We start from the raw sequence: 26046 nt of genomic DNA, 5'->3' as shown, positions 1-26046 counted from the left end.
CTTGCGGATTATTTCACCTATCCCTCTCCGTTAAAAAAAGTATAACTTTTATCTTCCTAGCCTACATCGAAGCATCTCGAAAGGCTTCGTGTTGTTATGTGATCCTTGAAAGATCGCCGAAGCTCTTATTTGTGAGTTTTGGCATTATGGAGCTCCAAGGTTGGCATTAACATGAGGTTTATGGGCTGCCCGAATTACAGTACAGTGCTTTTTTTCTGGGCTTTAGCTCAGAATCCAGGAAGCAGTGGTGAGAAATGCTGCCAGGTCTTAGGATGGTTTTGAGGATATGATGTTAAAGGGAAAATCTGTGATTGGTACATCTGTTTTTGAACCTTTTAATGAATGATTTGATACATAGCCATTCATTCTTTAAAAATAGAATTGATAAATGCCTCATGAGCTTAGTTCAACTGTCAACTTAAATAGAAGCTTTCTTAACTCCATTGTTTGTAAACAATGTAATTGTAAACAAACACTGTATAGCTTAAAAACGTGATTATGGCCTGGACTCTATCCATAGCACTTTGGACAGCTGACAATTCCTGGGATGCTGGCCCATGTTGGCTCCAGTGCTTCCCGCAGTTGTGTCGAGTTGGCTGGGTGTCCTTTGCGAGGTGGACCATTCTTGATACACAGTGTTGCAGCTCTTGACACACTCAAATCGGTGCGCCTGGCACCTACTACCATACCCCGTTCAAAGGCACTTAAATATTTGTTCTTGTCAGTTCACCCTCTGAATGGCACACGTACACAATCCATGTCTCAATTGTCTCAAGGCTTAAAAATCCTTATTTAACATGTCTCCTCCCTTCATCTACACTGAATGAAGTGGATTTAACACGTGACATCAATAAGAGATCATAGCTTTCACCTGGATTCACCTGGTCAGTCTGTCATTGAACAAGCAGGTGTTCCTAATGGTTTGTACACTCAGTGTATATTGAAAGCAGGTGCTTCCACACAGGTGTGGTTCCTGGGTTAATTAAGCAATCAACATCCCATCATGCTTAGGCTCATGTATAAAAATGTTGGGCAGGCCATTATTTTGGCTACAATGGCTATATCCCCATAGGATGACTATTCCCCCATCCAGAGGGCATGATTGGTCATTGAATGATTTGATGAGCTTGAAAACGATGTAAACCTTATGCCATATGGCTGTCTCGGTCACCAGATCTCAACCCAATTGAACACTTATGGGAGATTCTGGAGCGGCACCTGAGGCAGTGTTTTCCATCAACAAAATACCAAATGATGGAATTTCTCGTGGAAAGGATGGTGTCACATCCCTCCAGACACTTGTAGAATCTATGCCTAGGTGCATTGGAGCTGTTCTGGCTCGCCCTATTAAGACACTTTATGTTGGTGTTTCCTTTTTGGCAGTTACCTGTAGTTAGACAAACTACTACTACTATAAGTTATAGTAGTTTGTCTAACTACAGGTAACTGCCAAAAAGGAAACACCAACATAGCATGACATGGCTTGGTAGCTAGTTATGAGGCTGGGAGATTGGGAACCTATCTAGCTGGCTAGCTAAAGGCAACTTCATAAAATGGTAGGGGCTAATATTATCACCGGCAGCTAACATCAAATAAAACGCTGTGTGTGTGACTCTACACTCTCTCTCCTCCACTGGCCTATAGGCATGACGCCCCTGCACAGAGTACACACACACATGTACACATTTTTTCAGTCTCTTTATCCCACACATACACTCACACGGACTCCACTTCACTCTCCCTCATGCATTTCTTTTGATTCACCCCCATCGTGCTTAGACATCTACACACATACATGCACAGTCACACGCACACACACATCATTTCTGGGCTCTTGCTTCGCTGCTCTCCTGGCCTCTGGTATGCGTTACTCTTTTCTGCCTACAAAGGCAATTTGTTGGCCAACCAAGGAGCCTGTCGATTTTCACTGAGTGAAATTGAATCAGTGCATCTGACAAGGGAGTGTTGGCACATTCCCCCCTACACCCGAGGTTCGTATCTGATTCGCTTATTACCTTTTCCCCTTATTCCCTCAAAGATCCACCATAGATCACTTTCCTTCCACAGCCTACCTTATTCAATACAATGACCCCCAGAGAACACTGAACCTGGTTTCCATTCAGTCAACACCCTTCCCGAAATGTGAAAGTCACAGTGCTGTGATGTTGCTCTACTGCTGTACTGTATTTAAATAGTAAGGTGGGTAGGAATAAACTGTGACCTTTATTATACCTGTGTTCATTCTCCCTATCCCTTCCTGTCTTTCTGTCTCTCTCTCTCTCTGTCTCTCTCTCTCTCTGTCTCTTTCTCCATGTATCTCTTCATGTATCTCTCTTTTTTCCTCCCCCTGTCTCTCTCTCTCCTCAGCTCTGTTTAACCTCATCCCGGTGGGGCTGCGGGTGGTGGCCATCCAGGGGGTGAAGGCCGGCCTTTATGCAGCCATGAATGGAGAGGGCTTCCTCTACACCTCAGTAAGTCCTGCCTCTGCTACTCTAAAACTTGACTGACTCTGAGTGTGTTTTTTGTGTGTGTGTTTTTTGTGTGTGTGTTTGTTTTTGTGTGTTTGTTTTTGTGTGTTTGTGTGTGTGTGATTATCTTCTAGATGTATTAAAATTTGTTCTAGAAAAAGTCTTTAGTAACTGGTACTTTTGTTGTACTGGATAATACGGATTTAGTACTGTGTACCAAGTCAGTTTAGATTCACTGTAGGTCTGCATTTGAACAGGTCTGTATTTGTTCGTCCCAAATGTCACCCTATTCCCTACATACACTCTTAGAAAAAAGGGTTACAAAAGCGTTTTGAGGCTGTCCCCATAGGATAACCCTTTTTGGTTCCAGGTAGAACCCTCTCGAAAAGGGGTTCTTCAGATGGTTTTCCTATGGGGACAGCCAAATAACCCTTTTTGGTTCTATATATCACCCATAGGGCTCTGGTCAAAAGTAGTGCACTGCATAGGGAATAGGGAGCCATTTGGGATGCAACCTTTGTCTCTTCGGTTATTTATGGATAATAGCTATTTAGTGTCTGCCTCAGTCCTATTCTCTTTCCATCTCGAATTTCTATCCGTTCCCTCCTCTTCCTTTTCTTCTTCCTTCCTTTCCCTCCCTCCCTATTCTCATGTTCCCTATTTCTCCACCTACGTTACCTTTTCTTTCTCCAGTTTGGTGATATATAATCCTCTCTTCAGGTCCCATATTCATCAAGTGTCCCAGAATAGGAATGCTGATCTATGATCAGTTTTGCTTTTAGATCATAAGGAATCAGATTATTATGGACAGGGAGAACCTGATCCTAGATCAGCACTCCTACTCTGAGATGCTTGATAAATACTGGCCCATATTTTCCCAGTATGTTTTTGGGGTCATCCTCCGGGAACCATGAGAAATAGTACAGTACACACACACATAACAACCACTCTCCAAATGGAGATTTTATGAATGCTCTCTGACCATAATACACTCACTGCGTAATACACTCACTAAACAGGTGTTTCCTAAATGTTTGGAAAATACCATTACCCCCCTTATTTTGGAGCACTATAATGTATCTTGGGACCATGCTTATAGAGAGGGGAGGGGGGTACTTTATTTCTTGGGTATTTTAATGGCCAAGATCAACAGCAGATTTCAAAGGGGAAGGACAAATCCTTAAAGAATGGAATTGCAGAGGTTGGAGACATTTGTTTGTTTGACATCCCAACATAAAGCACAGTCTCGCTTTAGTCTTAGAAAAATGGGTTCCAAAAGGGTTCTTAGGCTGTCCCCTCTGTGTAAAGGGTTCTACCTGGAACTCAAAAGGGTTCTACCTGGAACTCAAAAGGGTTCTACATGGAACTCAAAAGGGTTCTACCTGGAACCAGAAAGTGTTCTTCAAAGGTGCTATGGGGACAGCCGAAGAACCCTTTTAGGATGTAGATAGCACCTTCTAAGAGTGTACAACAGGCCTCTTAGCGGTTATATCTCTGCGTGGCTCTTAAAGAAGGGAAGAGTGGGGCCACTGACTTTGTATGCCGCTGTGCTGTGGGTCCAACCCTAATAAGTTATTGATGCCTCCATCTATAAAAGTTTCAAATGCAATTGCAGAGAAGGGGGGTCGGGGGTGGGGGGGTGTTCTTTCAGTGTCAACAAGCAACCATTATTTTATGAACAAACCACTGTCATTGGTCTACTCCGCCATCAGTGTTTTCTCAGATCAAACATATTTTTTTGAGTTGTCCACGATGTGAATTTTATAAATACTCGACACATTATAGTCAAATCTTAAAATTAATCAATGTTAAAACTTACTTGACTGTCTTGCATATTTTTTGGGAGCAGTACTATCACAAAAAGAATCTATTAAAATGTCAGTCAAAACTTTCCACTGCCCCCCTCATCTCCCCACCTCACCAATAGGCCTACACCCATTAATGCACTAAGCCAAGGATCATCAACTAGATTCAGACGCGGATGGTCAGGGGGCCGGAATATAAATACAATGATGATCTGTGCCTTGACTTGTTATATTTCATCGCTGAAAATGTCTGTTCACATAAACTCTTTTTGCCAGGACCCTGTCGTTCAAAGATAATTCGTAAAAATCCAAAAAACTTCACAGATCTTCATTGTAAAAGGTTTAAACACTGTTTTCCATGCTTGTTCAATGAACCATAAACAATTAATGAACATGCACCTGTGGAACGGTCATTAAGACAATAACAGCTTACAGACGGTAGGCAGTTATGAAAACTTAGGACACTAAACGGCCTTTCTACTGACTCTGAAAAACACCAAATGAAAGATGCCCAGGGTCCCTGCTCATCTGGGTGAATGTGCCTTAGCCATGCTGCAAGGAGGCATGAGGACTGCAGATGTGGCCAGTGCAATACATTTCAATGTCCGTACTGTGAGACGCCTAAGACAGCGCTACAGGGAGACAGGACGGACTGCTGATCGTCCTCGCAGTGGCAAACCACGTGTAACAACGCCTGCACAGGATCGGTACATCCGAACATCACACCTGCGGGACAGGTACAGGATGGCAACAACAACTGCTCGAGTTACACCAGGAACGTACAATCCCTCCATCAGTGTCAGACTGTCCGCAACAGGCTGAGAGAGGCTGGACTGAGGGCTTGTAGGCCTGTTGTAAGGCAGGTCCTCACCAGACATAACCGGCAACAACGTCGCCTATGGGCACAAACCCACCATCGCTGGACCAGACAGGACTGGCAAAAAGGGCTCTTCACTGACGAGTCACGGTTTTGTCTCACCAGGGGTGATGGTCGGATTCGCGTTTATCGTCAAAGGAATGAGCGTTACACCGAGGCCTGTACTCTGGAGCGGGATCGATTTGGAGGTGTAGGGTCCGTCATGGTCTGGGGCGGTGTGTCACAGCATCATCGGACTGAGCTTGTTGTCATTGCAGGCAATCTCAACGCTGTGCGTTACAGGGAAGACATCCTCCTCCCTCATGTGGTACCCTTCCTGCAGGCTCATCCTGACATGACCCTACAGAATGACAATGCCACCAGCTGTACTGCCTGTTCTGTGTGTGATTTCCTGCAAGACAGGAATGTCAGTGTTCTGTCATGGCCAGCGAAGAGCCCGGATGTCAATCCCATTGAGCACATCTGGGACCTGTTGGATGGGAGTGTGAGGGTTAGGGCCATTCCCCCCAGAAATGTCTGTGAACTTGCAGATGCCTTGGTGGAAGAGTGGGGTAACATCTCACAGCAAGAACTGGCAAATCTGGTGCAGTCCATGAGGAGGAGATGCACTGCAGTACTTAATGCTTCTGGTGGCCACACCAGACTGTTACTTTTTTGACCCCCCCTTTGTTCAGGGACACATTATTCCATTTCTGTTAGTCACATGTCTGTGGAACTTGTTCAGTTTATGTGTCAGTTGTTGAATCTTGTTATGTTCATACAAATATTTACACATGTAGTTTGCTGAAAATAAACGCAGTTGACAGTGAGAGGACGTTTCTTTTTTTGCTGAGTTTACATAAGTTGACCAAAACAGTACAAACATCTTCTGAGCATGACTCCTAATCTTTGGAAAGATTTGTTCATCGAGAGATGTATAGTACCTCGTCAGTGACATTGTTTTGAATAGTTCTCCAATCACTGCATCAGACTGAAGATCGATAAGCTCAAGTTGCAGGTCAGTGTGAGCGTTATCCACATTGAAGGTGAAGGAGAGGAAACCAACAGCATGTCATTCCAACACTTTGAAAATCCTCAAAACGATGAGAAAACTCACCGTTCAAAGCACGCAGCAGCGATGTATACTTCTCCCTCTGGTCATCTGATAGGAAACGTCCTAGTAGTCTCAGAAGGTGAGTGAGATTGTTGGCTTCTACTTGGCGGGTCAGGAGTAGTCTTTTTCCCTTGTATAGCCTTGTCAAACCCTTCATCTGATGTGCAAAAAGGCCTTGTAGTTTGGAATTCAGTTCATTCATGAGGGCCATGATGTCCATGGTGAAGGCAAAATCAGCCAACCATTCTTTATCTTGCAAAAATTCAGCAATCTCCGACTTCAGGTCCCACACACCCTTCGAAGCACTTTCCCCAAACTCAGCCATATCACGATTGTGTGGTAGGGGAGATCTGTATGACCCGACTCTGTCTCTTCCAAAAGTGAGACAAACTACCTGTGGTTTAAAGATTTTGCTCTTATGAAGTTTACTACTTTAGTGACTATCCACAACATGGCTCATTTTCAGAACACATTTACAGAGCACCTCCTGAAGAAGAAGAATGCAATGCAGGAAAATAATTTTCTGATCTGGATTCAGCTCAGCTACTTGATCTTGTATCCTTTTCAAAAGGCCAATGTGTTTCCTGTCAAGTTTGGGCACACATCTGTGCTCACACTGGATAACTTTTCAAAACGCAGTCCCAGCTTTGCCTCACACTTATTAGCCTCCTCCAATAAATACTTCCCTGTGGTTGTGCGCTTCATTGACTGCACTGAAGCAAGCTCCTCTGTAATTTCAAAGTCTGGGGTTATGCCTCGTAAGAATATCAACAACTGTGCTGTGCAATGTGCATCACTGCTCTCATCCAGGGCCAAGGACAAGTAGGTGAAATCCTTTACCTTGTCTTTCAATTATTCTCTGCAATGTCCTCAACACGCCGTGTACCTGTTCGTCTTGACAGGGAAACATTTTGAAACAGCTCTTTCTTGTCGGGGCAAATTATTGCTGCAGGGTCAAACTTTCTTTAATGAATTCGCCTTCAGCAAATGGCTTGCTATGTTTAGCAATTTTGTGGGACAGTACATAGCTCTCACAAAACTGCATTCAGTTTTGTGAAAAGTCCTTGCTGCTTTTGCAACTGAGAACGCAACTCTTTCGATGCACTTGCCCTCTGCTCAGACGACATATTCCTATATTTCTCTGCATGCTTCGTCTGGAAGTGTCGGGACAAGTTGTAGTCTTTCAAGACAGCGATGCTCTCTTTGCACACTAAGCACACAGCTTTCCCTGATACCTCAATAAAGAAATATTTTGATATCCACTCTTGCTGGAACACGCTACATTCATTGTCTACTTTCCTTTTCTTTGAAATATATGAAACACTCATTTTTGAGCAATTTCTAGCGAGCTACTATTTGTAACTGTGACGTGTGTCAGACTCAGTCACTGTCTGTCCGCGTGCAGTTGTTATTTATACGTGCCTTCAAAATAAATGTCCCACAAGTGGTGGGAGTTAAATCATTACACAAAGGTGAGTATTCATTGGGCTTTTAAAACTGTACTAATGCAAATTCTTTGTGATATGTGCATGATTCCGCGGACCGTATTGAATCAGGTCGCGGGCCACATACGGCCTCTGGGCCAGCCCCCGGGCCGGCCTTTGCCCAGGCCTGGTCTAGCAGGTTGACGTTTATTGTCATGAATCTTGCCCTGGAGGCATAACTGACTGATTTTTGCTAGATGGGCCAGCTGCAATTCATGATTCCTTTTTTTTGCTTTTTGGCCATAGTTTAAGGTTAGGGTTACGCATTAGGGTTAAGGTTAGGTTTATATTTCATGACTTTATGGCTGTGCCAGCTAGTGACCACTCTGCAGAACCTCTAGGGCAAGATTCATGACAATCAATGTTTATCCTGCGTTTATCTATGGGGAACAGGGTTGACGTGTTATGCTCGACCTGCTCAGTTTTCCATCACAAAACACCAGAAAATGGCCAAAAAGAGTAGAACCAGCTCACCTGCTTTTACTCTGTGATTTTGACTATTAGATGTTCAATGTTTCTTTTGTAAAAAAATATTTTTAAAGGAATATTTAAACCAAATTGAAATAAGAGTTCAGTTCACGCTTTTGTCAAAGCAACAAAATAAACTAGGGCTTTACAATGATGGTGAGAACTCTGAGAAATGTTGGGGTTAAGTGGTTTAAAATCTTTCTCAGCCAGTCTTTATTCATAGTAAAAATGTAATTCTCCATGTGGACTATATGAAAGGGCACTAATATACCAGGATTTTAAAATGGAGTATTGGTGCACAATTTCTACTTAAAATATCAAACAGATGCAAAAGACACTCTTTTAGTGGAATGACCCAGGAACCAAAAGGAAAGAAGTGTGATCGCGGGGTGCGATCCTGTTGATTGCTGTCTTGCTTGTTACACTGAGGTGTTGTTGTCGGTGTATTCGTTTTTTTGACGTTTTGCTTAATCAAGATCTGTGGCTGATGAAAATAACCTTTGTAGCTACGTTTGCGTTATATAATGTCATAAGTGTGACAGTGTTATCAGGAGGATGAGACATTTGTTGCTGGAGTTGATGATGATGGTTGGTGATAAGAGTGTAATAAGGAGGCTCTGGCTGAGATTCCCTCCTCCGTTTCAGAAATCGATCGATTGCAACCATGACGGGTAAACAGTTGATATTACGGGTATCACAGTACAATAAATTAAGTGGCTGGGTCATTTATCTTCCTGCTTCAATAATAATGTTTAATGTTATCAACCATTTATTTTGCATCGTTCTTTAATTTCTGTAAAAAAAAAAGAATAATAGTATTTGGAGCTAGCACAGAATATTTGATTCTGGCTTCCGAGATGAATTCCATTGTATTCTATTGTTTCCAGAACAGGGACTGAGATATTATGACATAAAATACTCCCTCTTATTGGAGAGAATAGTGACCAATGACTCCAGCCAATTGATCTGATACTATTAGCCTGCATTGTATCTCTCATCCCACCTAATAGGGGGAGCCAAGGCCTGGCTCAGCCTTGGCTCCCCCTATTAGCCTAGCTGTCTCTAGAGTGGTCTCCCTGTTGATTTACTAAGCCTTAATCTGCTAACGTGGCTGTGGAGAGGGATGGGAGAAGGGGGAGCATTTCCCTGTCCCCCGTCCCCCAAATACAGTGAGATGTGTTGGGTGGAAAGCTGTCTTCAGCTTGCCCTGCGCTGCTTGGAACTGAGCCTTATTACTTAGTCAGTGTTCTTCTTTCGTATAAAGTGAGCTTGGTAACACAGCCTGCAAGTATAATGCTTCAACTCAAAATAACTGTTATTTACTCAGGAATTATAAGGGGGGGCATACATGATTAGCAGAAGTGAATGTTAACATCCAGTGGAAGCAGCCTAAGGCGAGCAATCAGGGTTATTAAACCTTAGAGGAAGAACTGCTTTCATTGTAGGAGATAGAGATATAAAGAAGGGAAATGTTTGGATTGGATATAATAAGTTATTTAGAAATAGACAATCAGTGGAGCCTCCTCAGAGGAGGAAGGGAAGGCCATCCTTAGTGAATTTCAGAAAAATGTCAATAGTGAAACAGTAAAAAAGTTATGCTTTTTAGATACAACTATACTAAATATATTCACGTCACCAAATAATTGATAAAAACACACTGTTTTGCAATGAAGGTCTACAGTAGCCTCAACAGCACTCTCTGGGGTAGCACCATGGTGTAGCCGGAGAACACCTAGTTTCCATCCTCCTCTGGGTACATTGACTTCAATACAAAACATAGGAGGCTCATTGTGCTCACCCCCTTCCATAGACTTACACAGTAAGTATGACAACTTCCGGAGGACATTCTCCAACCTATCAGAGCTCTTGCAGTATGAACTGACATGTCGACCTAATCAAAGGGTCAGAGAATGAATCTAGTACAAAAGCATAAGCTACAGCTAGCTAACACTGCAGTGCATAAAATGTGGTGAGAAGATGACTCAAAGAGAGAGAGAGAGACAATTGTTGAACAGATTTGAACAAATTAAATTGATCAAAAATTAATTAGAAGCAAGAGAGAGAGAGAGAGAGGAGAGAGCTAGCTATATACAGTGGGGAAAACAAGTATTTGATACACTGACGATTTTGCAGCTTTTTCTACTTACAAAGCATGTAGAGGTCTGTCATTTTTATCATAGGTACACTTCAACTGTGAGAGACGGAATCTAAAACAAAAATCCAGAAAATCACATTGTATGATTTTTAAGTAATTAATTTTGCATTTTATTGCATGACATAAGTATTTGATCACCTACCAACCAGTAAGAATTCCAGCTCTCACAGACCTGTTAGTTTTTCTTTAAGAAGCCCTCCTGTTCTCCACTCATTACCTGTATTAACTGCACCTGTTTGAACTCGTTACCTGTATAAGACACCTGTCCACACACTCAACTAAACAGACTCCAACCTCTCCACAATGGCCAAGACCAGAGAGCTGTGTAAGGACATCAGGGATAAAATTTAGACCTGCACAAGGCTGGGATGGGCTACAGGACAATAGGCAAGCAGCTTGGTGAGAAGGCAACAACTGTTGCACAATTATTAGAAAATGGAAGAAGTTCAAGATGATGGTCAATGACCCTCGGTCTGGGGCTCCATGCAAGATCTCACCTCGTGGGGCATCAATGATCTGAGGAAGGTGAGGGATCAGCCCAGAACTACACGGCAGGACCTGGTCAATAACCTGAAGAGAGCTGGGACACAGTCTCAAAGAAAACCATTAGTAACACACTACGCCGTCATGGATTAAAATCCTGCAGCGCACGCAAGGTCCCCCTGCTCAAGCCAGCGCATGTCCAGGCCCGTCTGAAGTTTGCCAATGACCATCTGGATGATGCAGAGGAGGAATGGGAGAAGGTCATGTGGTCTGATGAGACAAAATAGAGCTTTTTGGTCTAAACTCCACTCGCCGTGTTTGGAGGAAGAAGAAGGATGAGTACAACCCAAGAACACCATCCCAACCGTGAAGCATGGAGGTGGAAACATCATTCTTTGGGGATGCTTTTCTGACAGGGGACAGGATGACTGCACCGTATTGAGGGGAGATGGATGGGGCCATGTATCGCAGATCTTGGCCAACAACCTCCTTCCCTCAGTAAGAGCATTGACCCGAAACACACAGCCAGGGCAACTAAGGAGTGGCTCCGTAAGAAGCATCTCAAGGTCCTGGAGTGGCCTAGCCAGTCTCCAGACCTGAACCCAATAGAAAATCTTTGGAGGGAGTGAAGTCCGTATTGCCAGCGACAGCCCGAAACCTGAAGGATCTGAAAGAAGGTCTGTATGGAGGAGTGGGCCAAATCCCTGCTGCAGTGTGTGCAAACCTGGTCAAGAACACAGGAAAAAACGTATGATCTCTGTAATTGCAAACAAAGGTTTCTGTACCAAATATTAAGGTCTGCTTTTCTGATGTATCAAATACTTATGTCATGCAATAAAATGCAAATTAATTACTTAAAAATCATACAATGTGATTTTCTGGATTTTTGTTTTAGATTCCGTCTCGCACAGTTGAAGTGTACCTATGATAAAAATTACAGACCTCTACATGCTTTGTAAGTAGGAAAACCTGCATAATTGGCAGTGTATCAAATACTTGTTCTCCCCACTGTATATGCAGCTAGCTATTTTAGCCTACTCAAACACCCGGCTAAAACATAGAGGGATGCTATGTTAGCTAGCTGGCTATGGAACCCCAACATTGGAACTCTTCCAAGTCAAGGTAAGTTTTTGTTTTTATTGATTTATTTCCCTGTGGCCCGCCGGTGTAACTGCTAAACTGCTTGCTTGTTGACCAGGGGCGCAACTTTGGTTTTAGAAGTGGGGGGGACATAACCTGGCGGTGGGTCTGGGGGTCCTCCCTCAGAATTTTGAGGCATTTGAAGCTCATTTCCTGCATTTCTACTAGGGCTGTACACGACAAAAAAATAATTGGTGAAAATGTTCCTATGTTTATTTTTCCATGTTTCCATTTCCAATAAAATCAACTAGGCTATATTTACTGCACTGGTCTGATGCATTAAGCATGCTGTTTGATTAAATAATTAAGACACACAATTGACTCAAGAGGGAGCCAGAGTTCAAGATTGCCTAACCAGAAGAATTAAAACTGTTCCTGACCATCCTCCCTCTGCTGCTGGCCTTCGCAGATTCTGCTGTTAAGCTCATGAAGTTGCCGGTAATAGGCTACACCAGTGGTCGGCAACCTTTTCCATTTAGGGTGCCAATTTATCTAACCATTTCTACCAATCTGTGTGCCAGTTATGATTTTGATTTGTACATTTTTGTGGAACAGTTTAATTTAATTTATAATAGTCTTTGTATCTCAAAATCATTGTCTGGGGTTAATCTACATTCTATCTAAATGAAAATGATACAAATATAAAATTAACTTTTATTGCCATTGCCAACTATGTAAAAATAGCCTATATAAAGCCAACATAAAAACATTGCAGCCTGCAAATTAATATCCTATAAATCACATTGGCTACTCATGTCCTGTCTGCAACAAACTTGAAACATTGTATCAACTATTAACTGGGTTGCCGAAACTCGCACTAGCAAACTTGAAACATTGTATAAAATATTCTGGGCCCTCAGTTTCCTGAGCCAGTGAGCTCGGGACAGACACAGCTGTAGGCTATTTGTGCAAGGGATAAGAAGTAATCAGGTATGATTCTTCCAATGGATCAGAGCATTACATTTTTCCCTTTCATGCCGAGTGGTTATCGAAAGAGAGAGAGCTGGAAATATTGTTAAAACACTGTGAGGAACTATTGTCATTCTCAATTTATTCTAAAAACATACTTTGTTTACTTGCTGTTCAGAATGATGTTGAGAAGCTCCACAGCTCATTAGTGGTGGTGAGTTAAGACGATCAGAAATACTATCAGACATCCCTAACTGGGCACGTTTATAGGCCTACATTTGCACGCAGGCCAGGTAAACTAGTCCTACTTCTATATCCATATTCAGGTGCAGGTCCTTACTCAACGTTGACAGGAGCATTTCAAACGAAAGACAAACAATATATTGACAAAATTCATAAATTGAATGTAATAAACAAAAACGTGTTTCTCACAAGTGTAGCATAGGTTGTGAGTACTGCAAAACACATGTCCAATCCGACAATGAGAACGGTAAATAACTGTAATAATAATATATCGATGGCATTAACAGAAATTACCGTAAGTTAACGGTAAATGTGGGCTACTACTGGTGATATATGTAATTGGGAATTGATAGTCACACCAAACAATGCACACAATGAAGTTATGAAACAATGAATACCCACGAAAGGGCGGGAGAGAGCGCATTCTGGGAGAGAGACGTACGTGCCTTGTGCATCTGAGCCACAATCCCCATATTCTTGGACCGTGTCCCTGTGGCCTCCTCAATGGATTAGTCCTCTAAGACAGATGCAAATCAGAGGGGTATCTAGTGTGCCATGAAAAAAATATCTATCTATTTGCGACTGCTGCACACCAAAAAAATCCTGTTTTCAATACAGAACATTTTTTTTCATACAGTATTTCATATAAGGCACCCAGACCTTGTGAAAGTTGCACAGTATACCCTTAATCTTATAATAAATCAAATCAAATCTTGTGGTACATAACTTGACATTTCTGCCAACAATTGTGAAATTGTGGGAGGATAACCAACCTTCCAATTCATGGCAATGCATTTCTTAGCCGCTATAAATGCTTGGTTACACAGTTTCTTCAGATAAGTCTCCAGTATCAACATTTCCAAGCAAACAAAAACAGGGAGAAGGGAGAATCTGTAGACATGCTGAGATAAAAGAACATACTCTTTGAAAGAATTCAGCCAGCCTTCACAAGATCATAACATGCAAATATGTCCCCTTTTGTGTCCCTCGGCTTCTTCACCTGCGGGATTGTCTGAGACCAGCCACCCAGACAGCTGATGAAATTGAGTATTCAGTCTGTAATAAATCCCTTTTGTGGGGAAAAACAAATTCTGATTGGCTGGGCCTGGCTCCCCAGTGGGTGGGCCTGGCTCCTAAATGGGTAGGCTGCGCCCCTGCCCAGTCATGTGAAATCCATAGATTAGGGCCTAATGAATTTATTTCAATTGACGGATTTCCTTATATGAACAGTAACTCAGTAAAATTGTTCCATGTTGCGTTTATATTTTTGGTCAGTATAGTATGCTCTATGGATGGTCTTAAACTGCAGTAATTTATGTCTGAGAGTACATGAACATGACTGGGAATTCAAACATATATGTGTCCATTCATCATCATCAATAGTGTCTCCCAGGTCTTCCTCACAGTTTTGTTTGACATTTGTGTCATCAGGAAAAGCCTCTATCAACCTTGGATACAGTTTGGGAATCAACTTGAGGTTTGTCAGACTGCCTTCAAATCGTTTCATTCTTTTAAGCTTCTTGCTTGTCCAGTGTTTGCTGCACAGAGAGAATAAAGTGTTGTATCTGCAATAGTTCACCTCAGAGCCGTCACAGACTGGACTTCCCTGGCTGCCTGACCCTGCTGAGACCCCTGTCACCATCGGATCCTGCTCAGATGAGGCATGATAAAGAATGACCTTGGTGTACATTTATACATGATATTATCCAAGAATAGAATCAATGGTTCAATAATTGAAATTACCATTATTCCCAGATCCCAGACTGTAGTCTATCCGTCAATTCAAAATGGTACTTTGTATCCATTTACTGATTGTTATAGCTAATATACTGCAAAATTCACCTGAGCTCCGTAGACTGGTCTTCCTTTGCTGTCTGACCCCGCTGGGACATGATGAGCATAGTATTGTGTACTTACTGTGCACCATGACAGTGTAGCCTGTAGAGCTGTTTATACCATGTAAATGTGAAAAGTAGGGAATTTGCTAGGGAAACTGACAGATCAATAACGTTACATTGCTATACTGACTCTAATAAAAACTCAGTGTGCTGTCAAAAAAACATCAGAATATTGGTCTTCAATCATTTGGCCCCTGGTTTCATTGTTTAATTCAGGTCTCGTGTGATTGAGGCAAAAATAATAGCTAAAGTTAATGAGCTAGCTAGCTAACGTTAGCCAGCTTTTGGCTAGCTCTAATGGTACATTAACGGATGAAAACTATCCAAGTTAATGTTAATGGTTAATGTTGAAACGGGACAAAACGGCTAGAAAACATTTCCATACACATAACAGCTGTTAGATACAGCTACGTGACGGATAGCTAGAGACTAGAGCTGAACTGGCTGTGGTAGCTACTAGCTAGGTAGTTCATTCTCTTCAGACAGAACTTCAGTCGAGAGGGGATGTTACTCTAGCTAACGTTACATGTCAGTTACACTACTAGCTACTAGCTCAGCACTGGGAATAATTTTTTCTTTTTCTTCTGTTAAGCCAAACAGAAGTTACCTTGCCAGCTACATCAGTCAATTAAAGTATAGCTAGTTTTGTCTCTGCTTGCTTTTACATCTCAGAGACAGCAGCTGCAGACAGCAGCACCATGCCTTTCAGAAGCTTTGCCTTCACACAGCCTGTCCGCACGCTCTGTGGTGTGCGTGCAGTCCTAAATCCAGCCGTCTGAAACTTCTAAACAGCCTACCCGATCGCTCTGAGGCGTCTGCATGGTCCGATGCCGCTTTTAGTATTACAGTGCAATGATAAAACTGGGGGGACAAAAATGCTATTTAGAATGGGGGGGGGGGGGGGTCATGCCCCCCTGTCCCAAGTGAAAGTTGCGCCCTTGATGTTGACTATGATGTTAGCTAATATGGTGACAACGATGTAGGCTGTGTGTAGAGATTAGCGGTTATGGTATGGCATGGAAAGTTTTTTTTGCCTGGTCACAGACAGATGTTGTATTGTGTACTGAAACGGTGAGAGGAGGAGAGTGCGTAGATGCGAGAACAAATTATACAATGAACAAAAGATCATGCTGTTTGAATGTGTTTGCTATAAAAGTGAACTGTGTTTGCGGTGATCAGGGATGTATTCATTCTGCCAATTCTGTTGAAAAACTTTTCTTAAACGGAAGCAAACGTAACGAAACAGGGATAAACATACCTGAATTTGTCCAATAGAAACTCTTGTTTGCAACTGTTGGACTAATGATTACACCATAGATCAGCTTGATGCAGGCAAGAGTGTGTCAGGTGGTATTGAATGTGTCACTGTCTGTCACCTTGATTACTCAATATTTTCTCTCGCCCTTTGCATCTAGGTTGTAAACTTTAATTCGTAGGGTAAATTGTAACAACCTCCAATATGCTGTAATAGAAATAAGGTCATGCTCCTAAAAAAAATCAGCCTCCCTCATCTTAAACGTCACCAACCGCCACTGTAGACAATGTACGTTTTTATTCGTTAATGTGATCTTATATCTGAATAGAGTGATCTGGATTGGGTGGTCAGATGGTGATATAAAAAGCCATGGCCCTTGACTAAATGTCACTGTCTATTTCATTGCATGTAGTCTTCTACTATATTCTCTATGTTTTCTTTTCCATCCCTCAATTTCACACTGCTCTCCCTCCCTCTCTTCTCCCACTGTCCTCCACGCTGTCTTCTTCACAAAAAACATCCCTTGGAGCTCAAGGAAACATTACCATCTGCTGAAATAATGGAGGGGTGATGGTAGAGATAATGTTGTCAAATTGAATTTCAGAAAACATTAAACAGGGCGATCTCTGTCTTTTCGTCCATGTCTACAGCATGTGTCAGGTGTGTGTGTGTGTGTGTGTGTGTGTACATACTACTTGAGGTGTATTGTGCTCTGATTAATCACATTCTCCACCTTGTGCACCTGTGCACAGCTCGAGGGTACTATGACAGAATGGCACAGTCGTCCAATTCCAAGGCCTGGAAAAAAGGAGAAATCTAGACCAAATGTTACTCTCTGTAGTAAGACGTACACTCTTAGAAAAAAAACGTTCCAAAATGGTTCTTTGGCTGTCCCAATAGGATAACCCTTTTTGGGTCCAGGTTGAACTATTTTGGGTTCCATGTAGAACCTTTTCTGAAAAGGGTCCTACATGGAACCCAAAAGGGTTCTACCTGGAACCAAAGAGGGTTTCTTCAAATGGGGACAGCCGAAGTACCCTTTTAGGTACCAGATAGCACCTTTTTTTCTAAGACTGTAGATAGGATCTTCTAGAGGTCGACTTGGATTGTTCTGCTAAAATTCCACCATTGTTTTGGATTTTATACATAACCAACCTGTAATACCCAGTGGATGGGGATGTGGGGAGGATGTGCTCATTGTGATGTCTGGATGTAATGTAATGTAATGTAGTCATAGGAAACACCCATAGCCCATCCTCCTAATTTCTTACATCAACAGCCTCCACTGGTAACACCCCTTCAGGCGAAAACCTGACATACAGTGCATTAGGAAAGTTTTCAGACCCCTTTTTCTTATTTTAAAATTAATCAAATAATTTCTTCCCCTCATTAATCTACACACAATACCCCATAATGACAAAGCAATTTTTTTTTGTTTTTAAAAAAAACATTTTGCAAGTGTATTACAAATAAAAAACGGAAATATCACATTTACATAAGTATTCAGACCCTTTACTCAGTACTTTGTTGAAGCACCTTTGGGAGCGATTACAGCCTCGAGTCTTCTTGGATATTACGCTACAAGCTTGGCACACCTGTATTTGGGGAGTTTCTCTCATTCTTCTCTGCAGATCTTCTCAAGCTCTGTCAGGTTGGATGGGGAGCGTCGCTGCACAGCTATTTTCACGTCTCTCCAGAAATGTTAGATCGGGTTCTAGTCCGGGTTCTGGCTGCGCCAAGGACATTCAGAGACTTGTCCCCGAAGCCACTCCTGCGTTGTCTTGGCTGTGTGCTTAGTGTTGTTGTCCCGTTGGAAGGTAAACCTTCGCCCCAGTCTGAAGTAATGAGCGTTCTGGAGCAGGTTTTCATCAACGATCTCTCTGTACTTTGCTCCGTTCATCTTTCCCTCGATCCTGACTAGTCTCCCGCTGAAAAACATCCCCACAGCATGATGCTGCCACCACCATGCTTCACCGTAGGGATGGTACCAGGTTTCCTCCAGACGTGACGCTTGGCATTCAGGCCAAATAGTTCAATCTTGATTTCATCAGACCCGAGAATCTTGTATCTCATAGTCTGAGAGTCCTTTAGGTGCCTTTTTGCAAACACCAAGCGGGTGGTCATTTGCCTTTTTACTGAGGAGTGGCTTCCGTCTGGCCACTCTATCATAAAGGCCTGATTGGTGGAATGCTGCAGAGATGGTTGTCATTCTGGAAGGTTCTCGCATTTCCACAGAGGAACTCTGGAGCTCTGTCAGAGTGACCATCAAGTTCTTAGTCACCTCCCTGACCAAGGCCCTTCTCCCCTGATTGCTCAGTTTGGCCGGGCGGCTAGCTCTATCCAGGAAGAGTCTTGGTGGTACCGAACTTCTTCCATTTAAGAATTATGGAGGCCACTGTGTTCTTGGGGACCTTCAATGCTACAGACATTTTTTGGTACCCTTCCCCAGATCTCTGCCTCAACACAATCCTGTTTCGTAGCTCTGCGGACAATTCCTTTGACCTCATGGCTTGGTTTTTCCTCTGACATGCACTGTCAACTGTGGGAACTTATATAGACAGGTGTGTGCCTTTCCAAATCATGTCTAATCAATTGAATTTACCACAGGTGGACTCCAATCAAGTTGTAGAAACATCTCAAGGATGATCAATGGAAAGAGGATGTACCTGAGCTCAATTTCGAGTCTCATAGCAAAGGGTCTGAATACTTATGTAAATAAGGTATTTTTGTTTTTATTTTTAATACATTTGCAAAAATGTATAAAAACCTGTTTTCACTTTGCCATTATGGGGTACTGTGTGTAGATTGATGAGGAAACATGTTTATTTAAGCAATTTTAGAATAAGGATGTAACGAAACAAAATGTGGAAAAGAACAAGGGGTCTGAATACTTTCCGAATGCACTGCAACGTAAAATCAATGTCCATTTTTGGTTAATATTTATTTTAGTTGTCAACAAACGTGATTTCTACTTGAAATAAACAAAACTTTGAAATCTTGTCACTGATTGGTTAAAATTAGTGTTCGTTGACAACTTTTTGCCTTCTCAACTAAGAATTCCATTGATGTTTGACAAATTTTAAACCGGTGGGCTAGATCTTTGAACACTGTCCTCTCTTTGTTCCTCAGGACTTGTTCACAGTAGAGGCAAAATTCAAGGAGTCTGTGTTTGAGAACTACTATGTCATCTACTCATCGACGCTGTTCCGGCAGCACGAGTCTGGCAGGGCCTGGTACCTGGGCCTCAACAAGGACGGCATTGTCATGAAGGGCAACCGGGTGAAGAAGACCAAGCCCTGCTCACACTTTGTGCCCAGACCCATCGAAGGTGAGACCCGAAACACTGTCTGGCTGCCAGCCAGCCACACTCAGGGCTGGATTCAAATGCAACACCTGCCATAAATCAAGTCAAGGTTTATTTAAAGTGCATTTAATAGGAGTCATAACACTTTTACAAGCCATAGCTATGTTAATGAAGCATCTTTGTATCTGTTTATAAATGACCCAGCAGGCCAAAATTGTCATGGGACATTATAACGACATATTCTGTTTGGGGTAATGTCAGATTGCCAGATTTCAAGAATTCTGTTTGTTTGAGAAGACCTCAATGTGCCTTTGATAGATTTGAGTCCTCAGACACAGGTACCCAGATAATCCATTCAAGTTTGAGAAGCTAAATGACTTCCTCGGTACTGGGAGGCAGGTTTAGGGTCAATTTTATTTGAAGTCATGCAGTTCAGGAAGTGATCTGAATTTTGAAATGTTTTAAATAAATAGGTTCTTATTTTCAGTTTATTGAGAAATTATTGAAAATGAAATTGGAATTTCAGTTTATTTTTTGAGTTGACTGACCTCAATTCAAATTGACCTCAACCCTGCTGGAGGGCAAATGTAGGTTCTAATGTTTTGTGTGTTTGAACTAAACTAACTCTAAACTAATGCTGAATCTCTCAATTCATCTCCTCTGTTTTTTGTCACTCTCCCTTACCTCCTCTATCTCCCCTACTCTCTCTCTTTCTCTCTCTCTTATTGTCTTGTCTCTCTCCCCTCCCTTCTCTCCCCTCCTGCTCTCTCCTATATCTCTTTACTGTATAAATATTCCATATCTCTCTCACTCCTCTTCACTCTCTACCTCCATCTCTCTCTTTTTTCTCACTTGTCCCCCTCCCCCGCCCTTTCTTCAGTTTGCATGTACAAAGAGCCATCGCTGCATGACATCGAGGAGAAGGGACGCTCACGTAAAAACTCAGGGACTGAGGCTCCCGCTCTCCTGAACGGAGGAGAAAAAGGGGTGGGGCAGAACTCCACAGTGCAGGATGGTGGCTCATAGCCTGCACATCGCCCCACGTATTTCTTACACCTTGTTCAACGACAACAACAACGACGATAAACAACAACAACAAACAACAACAACAAAAATAGAAGAAAAAAAATACAATTACGAAATTCTTGCCTGTGAAATATTTTAGAAAAAAATGGGAGAAAATATTTTTCAATCAGGACATTGAATTGACATTTTATGCAAAAGCCTGATATGAGTGTGGCACCAGGGAGTTCGTCCTCCTCATCATGACAATGTCAATGTTTCAAAGTCAAGCTCTAAAATAAGCTTTAAACCATGGTAGTTCACACACGTTGATTTTATGAATGTAACAGCACTTTCACTTACTACTTTGTGTTGTTAGAATCATGAATAAGCATTGTATTGTAATTGATTTAGGGCGTTATTCAAACAGATCAGCTTTAGTCGACATCCGCATAGCAGTTGTTTTGGCGGTGCCGGAGGTGGAACTGCGTTAGAGCTGTCAAATCGACAAGAGGCTCCTGGCATTATACCTAAAACAGACATTGCCGTTTAAGAGCACTGGAATGTGAGATGTAATTTACACCTCGATTTGGCTGATCCTCAAAATGTTGTTTTAAATTTGAGCGTCATTATTTCTATATAGCCTACGCTTTCTCGTTCTGAACTTGGGTGTGGCTTCGTGACAATGATCAAGAGCAGCTGCTCACCGATCTGACAGCTCCAACGCAGTTACACCTCCGACACAGCTAAAACATGAGCTATGCGGGTGTCGGCTATAGCCAGTTAACGCTTGATCTGATTGAATCTAGGCCTAAGACTCTTTCCCCTCTCCCTCCTATCATTACTATAGTTTTCCTTTTGGGTTGGGGAAGGGGGGTCATGGATGGGGGTTTGGCACGGGGAGGTTCGAGGGTCTCTTCTGCAGACACTGCCGTCAGAGGGGAATAGGCGTGTATCACGAATCCTGCTCTCTGATTTGCTATGATGCTCTCATGGGGAAGGGGACGGGCAAAGGGTATCACTGGGGTGGGGGGGTCACTGTACTTCACAGTACCAGCCATCTGTTGGGCTTGATGGAGTTAGCTGCCTTTCCAACATTAGGCTGGTCACATGGTACAGTTTAGTATTATTGTTAGCCACTTGAGCTGATAGTGCAGCCACTGTTCTCCTGCACTCACAGAGCAGTCACATGCCGTGGTCAAGATGTCTGGGGTGCGGTCACGCTGGGCCAGAATTTTCAGTGAGACGGATATGTAGAGTTCTGATATTGTACAGTAGTGAAGGGGTACACAGATGTTTTTTATGCCAAGAAACATTGTATGTACAGTATGAAATTCTGAAAAGGAAGTATTGTTATTGGTGTGCTCCTTTAAAAACATAGTTTGCTACACTAAAAAGCATTTGATCAAAAGACTCAGACAATGATTTGAATGTGAGAGATGTGATGGACACACTTGAAGGATCCTGAATGAGGGGACAGCTAGGGCTAACGAGAGTGGTCAAAGGTCAAACCCTGATGTCATATGTCATGATACTTACTGCTGTCATCAACCTGAGTTCCACACCCAGGTATACCTTCAGACATCATCCAGGAAGTCCTTCATATTTCAGTGGGACCTCCACTTATAATAGCAATCTAGATTTTTGTGAGTTCTGCTAAAAGCACAGACTGCTTTCTCGACCATCCAAATCATACAATGTGTCATTGTATAAACCTCAGCATTCCTGTGTGATAAGTTGCACTACTGGGAATCTGTTATACACTGCCCTGATTCATTGTAGACTGGATCCACTGCTGGGAATATCTATACACACTGCCCTATATCCTATTGTCTTATTATCTCTTTACTTATCACAGTTAAACTCATCATGACTCGGTCAACCAACACTGGAGGAGAGTTTTTAGATATGTTTAAATTAGCCTGTCAATGAGTCATGAGGTCTATGAGGTCGTCTCTGATTGGCTGCTGTGCTGAAGGAGGCCCGGCCTGAAAGCGGGTTCCCCCTGAATTTTCTTTGTGTAAATTGGTGATTTTGCATTTAATTGGTGTACTACTACTTATCCAATCACTCCTCTGAGAAGTCTTCCATTGGGGAAAATGACACCACCACTAGGACTAGTTGTGTTGGAGGGTTGGGTCATTGATATGAGGTCAGGTCCATGGCATACAGGCAATGAATGGTATGGGGCGAAAAGAGCCCTGCCTAAATGTGTACCGGTGTGTTTGGATATCTCATCAAGGAGCTAGGCCCTTTGTCGATCTCAACCTGACCATGTAGGCTAAAACTGAAGGGTGCGATTAATGCCATATTTACGGTAAATGGTCTTTCTATGTGTTTGCTAATGTTTGCACCTTTATTGAAACACCTTCATATGCATAATATAATAGAAAAACATTGCAAATAAACAGCAGGATGAAAAATATAACTGAACAATAAAAATAATGATACCAAACCCCAGTCTCTTTGGCGTTTTATTGCTCCTGTAGTTTAAACAGGAGTCTTTGACTATTGAATACCTTTGATCTGACACACCCACTGAATTTGATAAGTATACACTATGGAAGTTTAATTGCTAAATGTTTACGTAAAATGTCTTGAATGTTGATTCATGAATATAATGTAATATTAATCCATTTCCTATCATGAAACTACTCTACTACAAGTCATTAGTTTTAGGCAAACAAGGTAATTGGGTAATTTGCTGGACAATATTGTAGTGAAGTAATATTTGATATGTTTGCATATAATACAGTGCCTTCGGAAAGTATTCAGACCCCCTTGACTTTTTCCACATTTTGTTACGTTACAGCCTTATTCTAAAATGTGTTAAATAAATACAAATCCAATCTACACACAATACCCTATAATGACAAAGCGAAAACAGGTTTTTATACATTTTTGCAAATGTATAAAAAAATAAATGAATATCTAATGTACATAAATAATCAGCCCATTTGCTATGAGACTCGAAATTGAGCACCGGTGCATCCTGTTTCCATTGATCATCCTTGAGATGTTTCTACAATTTGATTTGAGTCTACCTGTGGTAAATTCAACTGATTGGACATGATTTGGAAAGGCACACACCTGTCTACATAAGGTCCCACAGATGACAGTGCATGTCAGAGGAAAAACCAAGCCATGAGGTCGAAGGAATTGTCCGCAGAGCTACGAAACAGGATTGTGTCGAGGCACAAATCTGTGGAAAGGTACCAAAAAATGTCTGCAGCATTGAAGGTCCCCAAGAACACAGTGGCCTCCGTCATTCTTAAATGGAAAAACCACCAAGACTCTTCCTAGAACTGGCCGCCCGGCCAAACTGAGCAATCGGAGGAGAAGGACCTTGGTCAGGAAGGTGACCAAGAACCTGATGGTCACTCTGACAGAGCTCTAGAGTTCCTCTGTGGAGATGGGAGAACCTTCCAGAAGGACAACCATATCTGCAGTACTCCACCAATCGGGCCATAGCTGTAGAGAGGCCAGACGGAAGCCACTCCTCAGTAAAAGGCACATGACTGCACGCTTGGAGTTTGCCAAAAGGCACCTAAAGACTCTCATACCATGAGAAACAAGATTCTCTGGTCTGATGAAATCAAGATTGAAATCTTTGGCCTGAATGCCAAGCGTCACGTCTGGAGGAAACCTGGCACCATCCCTACGGTGAAGCACGGTGGTGGCAGCATCATGTTGTGGGGATGTTTTTCAGTGGCAGGGACTGGGAGACTAGTCAGGATCGAGGAAAAGATTAACGGAGCAAAGTACAGAGAGATCCATGTTGAAAACCTGCTCCAAAGTGCTCAGGACCTCAGACTGGAGCGAAGGTCCACCTTCCAACAGGACAACGACCCTAAGCACATAGCCAAGACAATGCAGGAGTAACTTCAGGAAACGTCTCTGAATGTCCTAGAGTGGCCCAGCCAGAGCCTGGATTTGAACCCAATCTAACATCTCTGAAGAGACCTGAAAACAGTTCTGCAGCAACGGTCCCCATGGGGATCGATCATAGTTTGAAAGGATCTGCAGAGAAGAATGGGAGAAACTCCCCAAATACAGGTGTGCCAAGCTTGTAGCGTCATACCCAAGAAGACTTGATGCTATAATCGCTGCCAAAGATGCTTCGACAAAGAACTGAGTAAAAAGGGTCAGAATACTTATGTACATTTTAAAATAAGGCTGTAACGTAACAAAATGTGCAAAAATTAAGGGGTCTGAAAGACTTTCTGAATTTACTGTATACTCCTCACATGCAACTTGTAAGAAGACTAAGCAATTAGCCCATTAAATTAATTATCTGACTCCATAAAGATAATACAGCAATATGCCAGAGGCGTCAACCATGTGCAATCAAGTATTATGTGTTTAGCTGACTAAGATCAATGAATGGTCATAAGGATTGTCTATATCAAAGGCACAAAGCTTAAGGTACAAGGCATTAAAAAACATTATTCTAAGCATGATCAGAGAGGGAGAGAGAGAGAGAGTGTAGATATCTCACCAGTGCAGGTCAGGAACAAGAAAGAGAAAATGAATATGACTCTTTATAACATCTGAGTTGATTGGATTCCAAATTTGAGATGTTTACCAATAGTATTACTGTAAAGTTAACCTCCAATCAGATATCAGAACTACAGACCTGTAAAGACTTTTGCTACCCAAAAGTGTGACGAGGGTGTTGTCAAGACAACACAAAGGATAACCTTGCATACAGTTGATTAGAGTCACTTCAGGGGCTCCAATTGGAGGCACTACAATATTAGGGGACTCCCTTTGGCTCAAGAACACACCAAGAGGCAAAAATTCTGTGTAGCTTCTTTAATATTACACTACAAAGTTTGTAAAATGTCCCAGGCCTATTGTTTCGTAGAGCCGCAGGATGACTGATTTAAAGAATATATATATATATACAGTATATATACAGTATATGCCTCTCTTAAAGGCCAATTGAATGATCTGTCTACCAATGAAATGGAATAATCCTGTTTACAGGGGCAATCAGCACTTGCTACATCCATTTTTGGACTTGATATGTACCCATTGATTCTTGGAGAATATAACATATAAATGCCTCATGAGCTTAGTTCAACTGTTTTTTTGCATGGGCTACGTCTCAATCCACTGCATCCGCCTATGTCGGCCTTCCGAATCTGCAGTGGAAAGTGGAAGAACTACAGGGCTTGTTTGTTAGACCATAAGACATCCCGAAAATCTGTCTTCTCACAAAAATGTCGGTAGTGTTAATATGACCACTCTATGGAAAGATGAGATTCGACACCCACAAGTGTCACGGGACTCATATGAAGGTAACCCATACAATTGAATGGAAGTGTGGAGGTACAGTGCCTTCAGAAAGTATTCATATCCCCCTTGACTTATTCCACATTTTGTTGTTACAGTCTATATTCAAAATGGATTAAATTGTTTTTTTTTCTTTCTCACCCACACAATACACCATAATGACA

At 42.2% G+C, this 26046-nt stretch overlaps 1 protein-coding gene across 7 annotated transcripts in view; it reads left to right on the top strand.

Annotated features, from left to right (window-relative positions):
- LOC111982533 (fibroblast growth factor 12-like) overlaps positions 1-23033 on the top strand; it is a 130982-nt gene extending 107949 nt beyond the window's left edge. For all 7 annotated transcript variants that reach the window (XM_024014101.3, XM_024014100.3, XM_024014098.3 and 4 more), the window contains 3 exons: positions 2368-2471; positions 19408-19606; positions 20463-23033. In XM_024014101.3, the coding sequence (XP_023869869.1) occupies positions 2368-2471; positions 19408-19606; positions 20463-20608 (449 nt within the window). In that variant the 3' untranslated portion in view covers positions 20609-23033. The remainder of the gene's footprint in view (positions 1-2367; positions 2472-19407; positions 19607-20462) is intronic.
- The last annotated feature ends 3013 nt before the right edge of the window (positions 23034-26046 follow it).

This window comes from Salvelinus sp. IW2-2015, linkage group LG22 (genome assembly GCF_002910315.2).
Source record: "Salvelinus sp. IW2-2015 linkage group LG22, ASM291031v2, whole genome shotgun sequence".
Lineage (NCBI taxonomy): Eukaryota > Metazoa > Chordata > Actinopteri > Salmoniformes > Salmonidae > Salvelinus > Salvelinus sp. IW2-2015.
The sequence above is the reverse complement of the archived record's forward strand: the minus strand, read 5'-3'. Positions and strand labels throughout refer to the sequence as shown.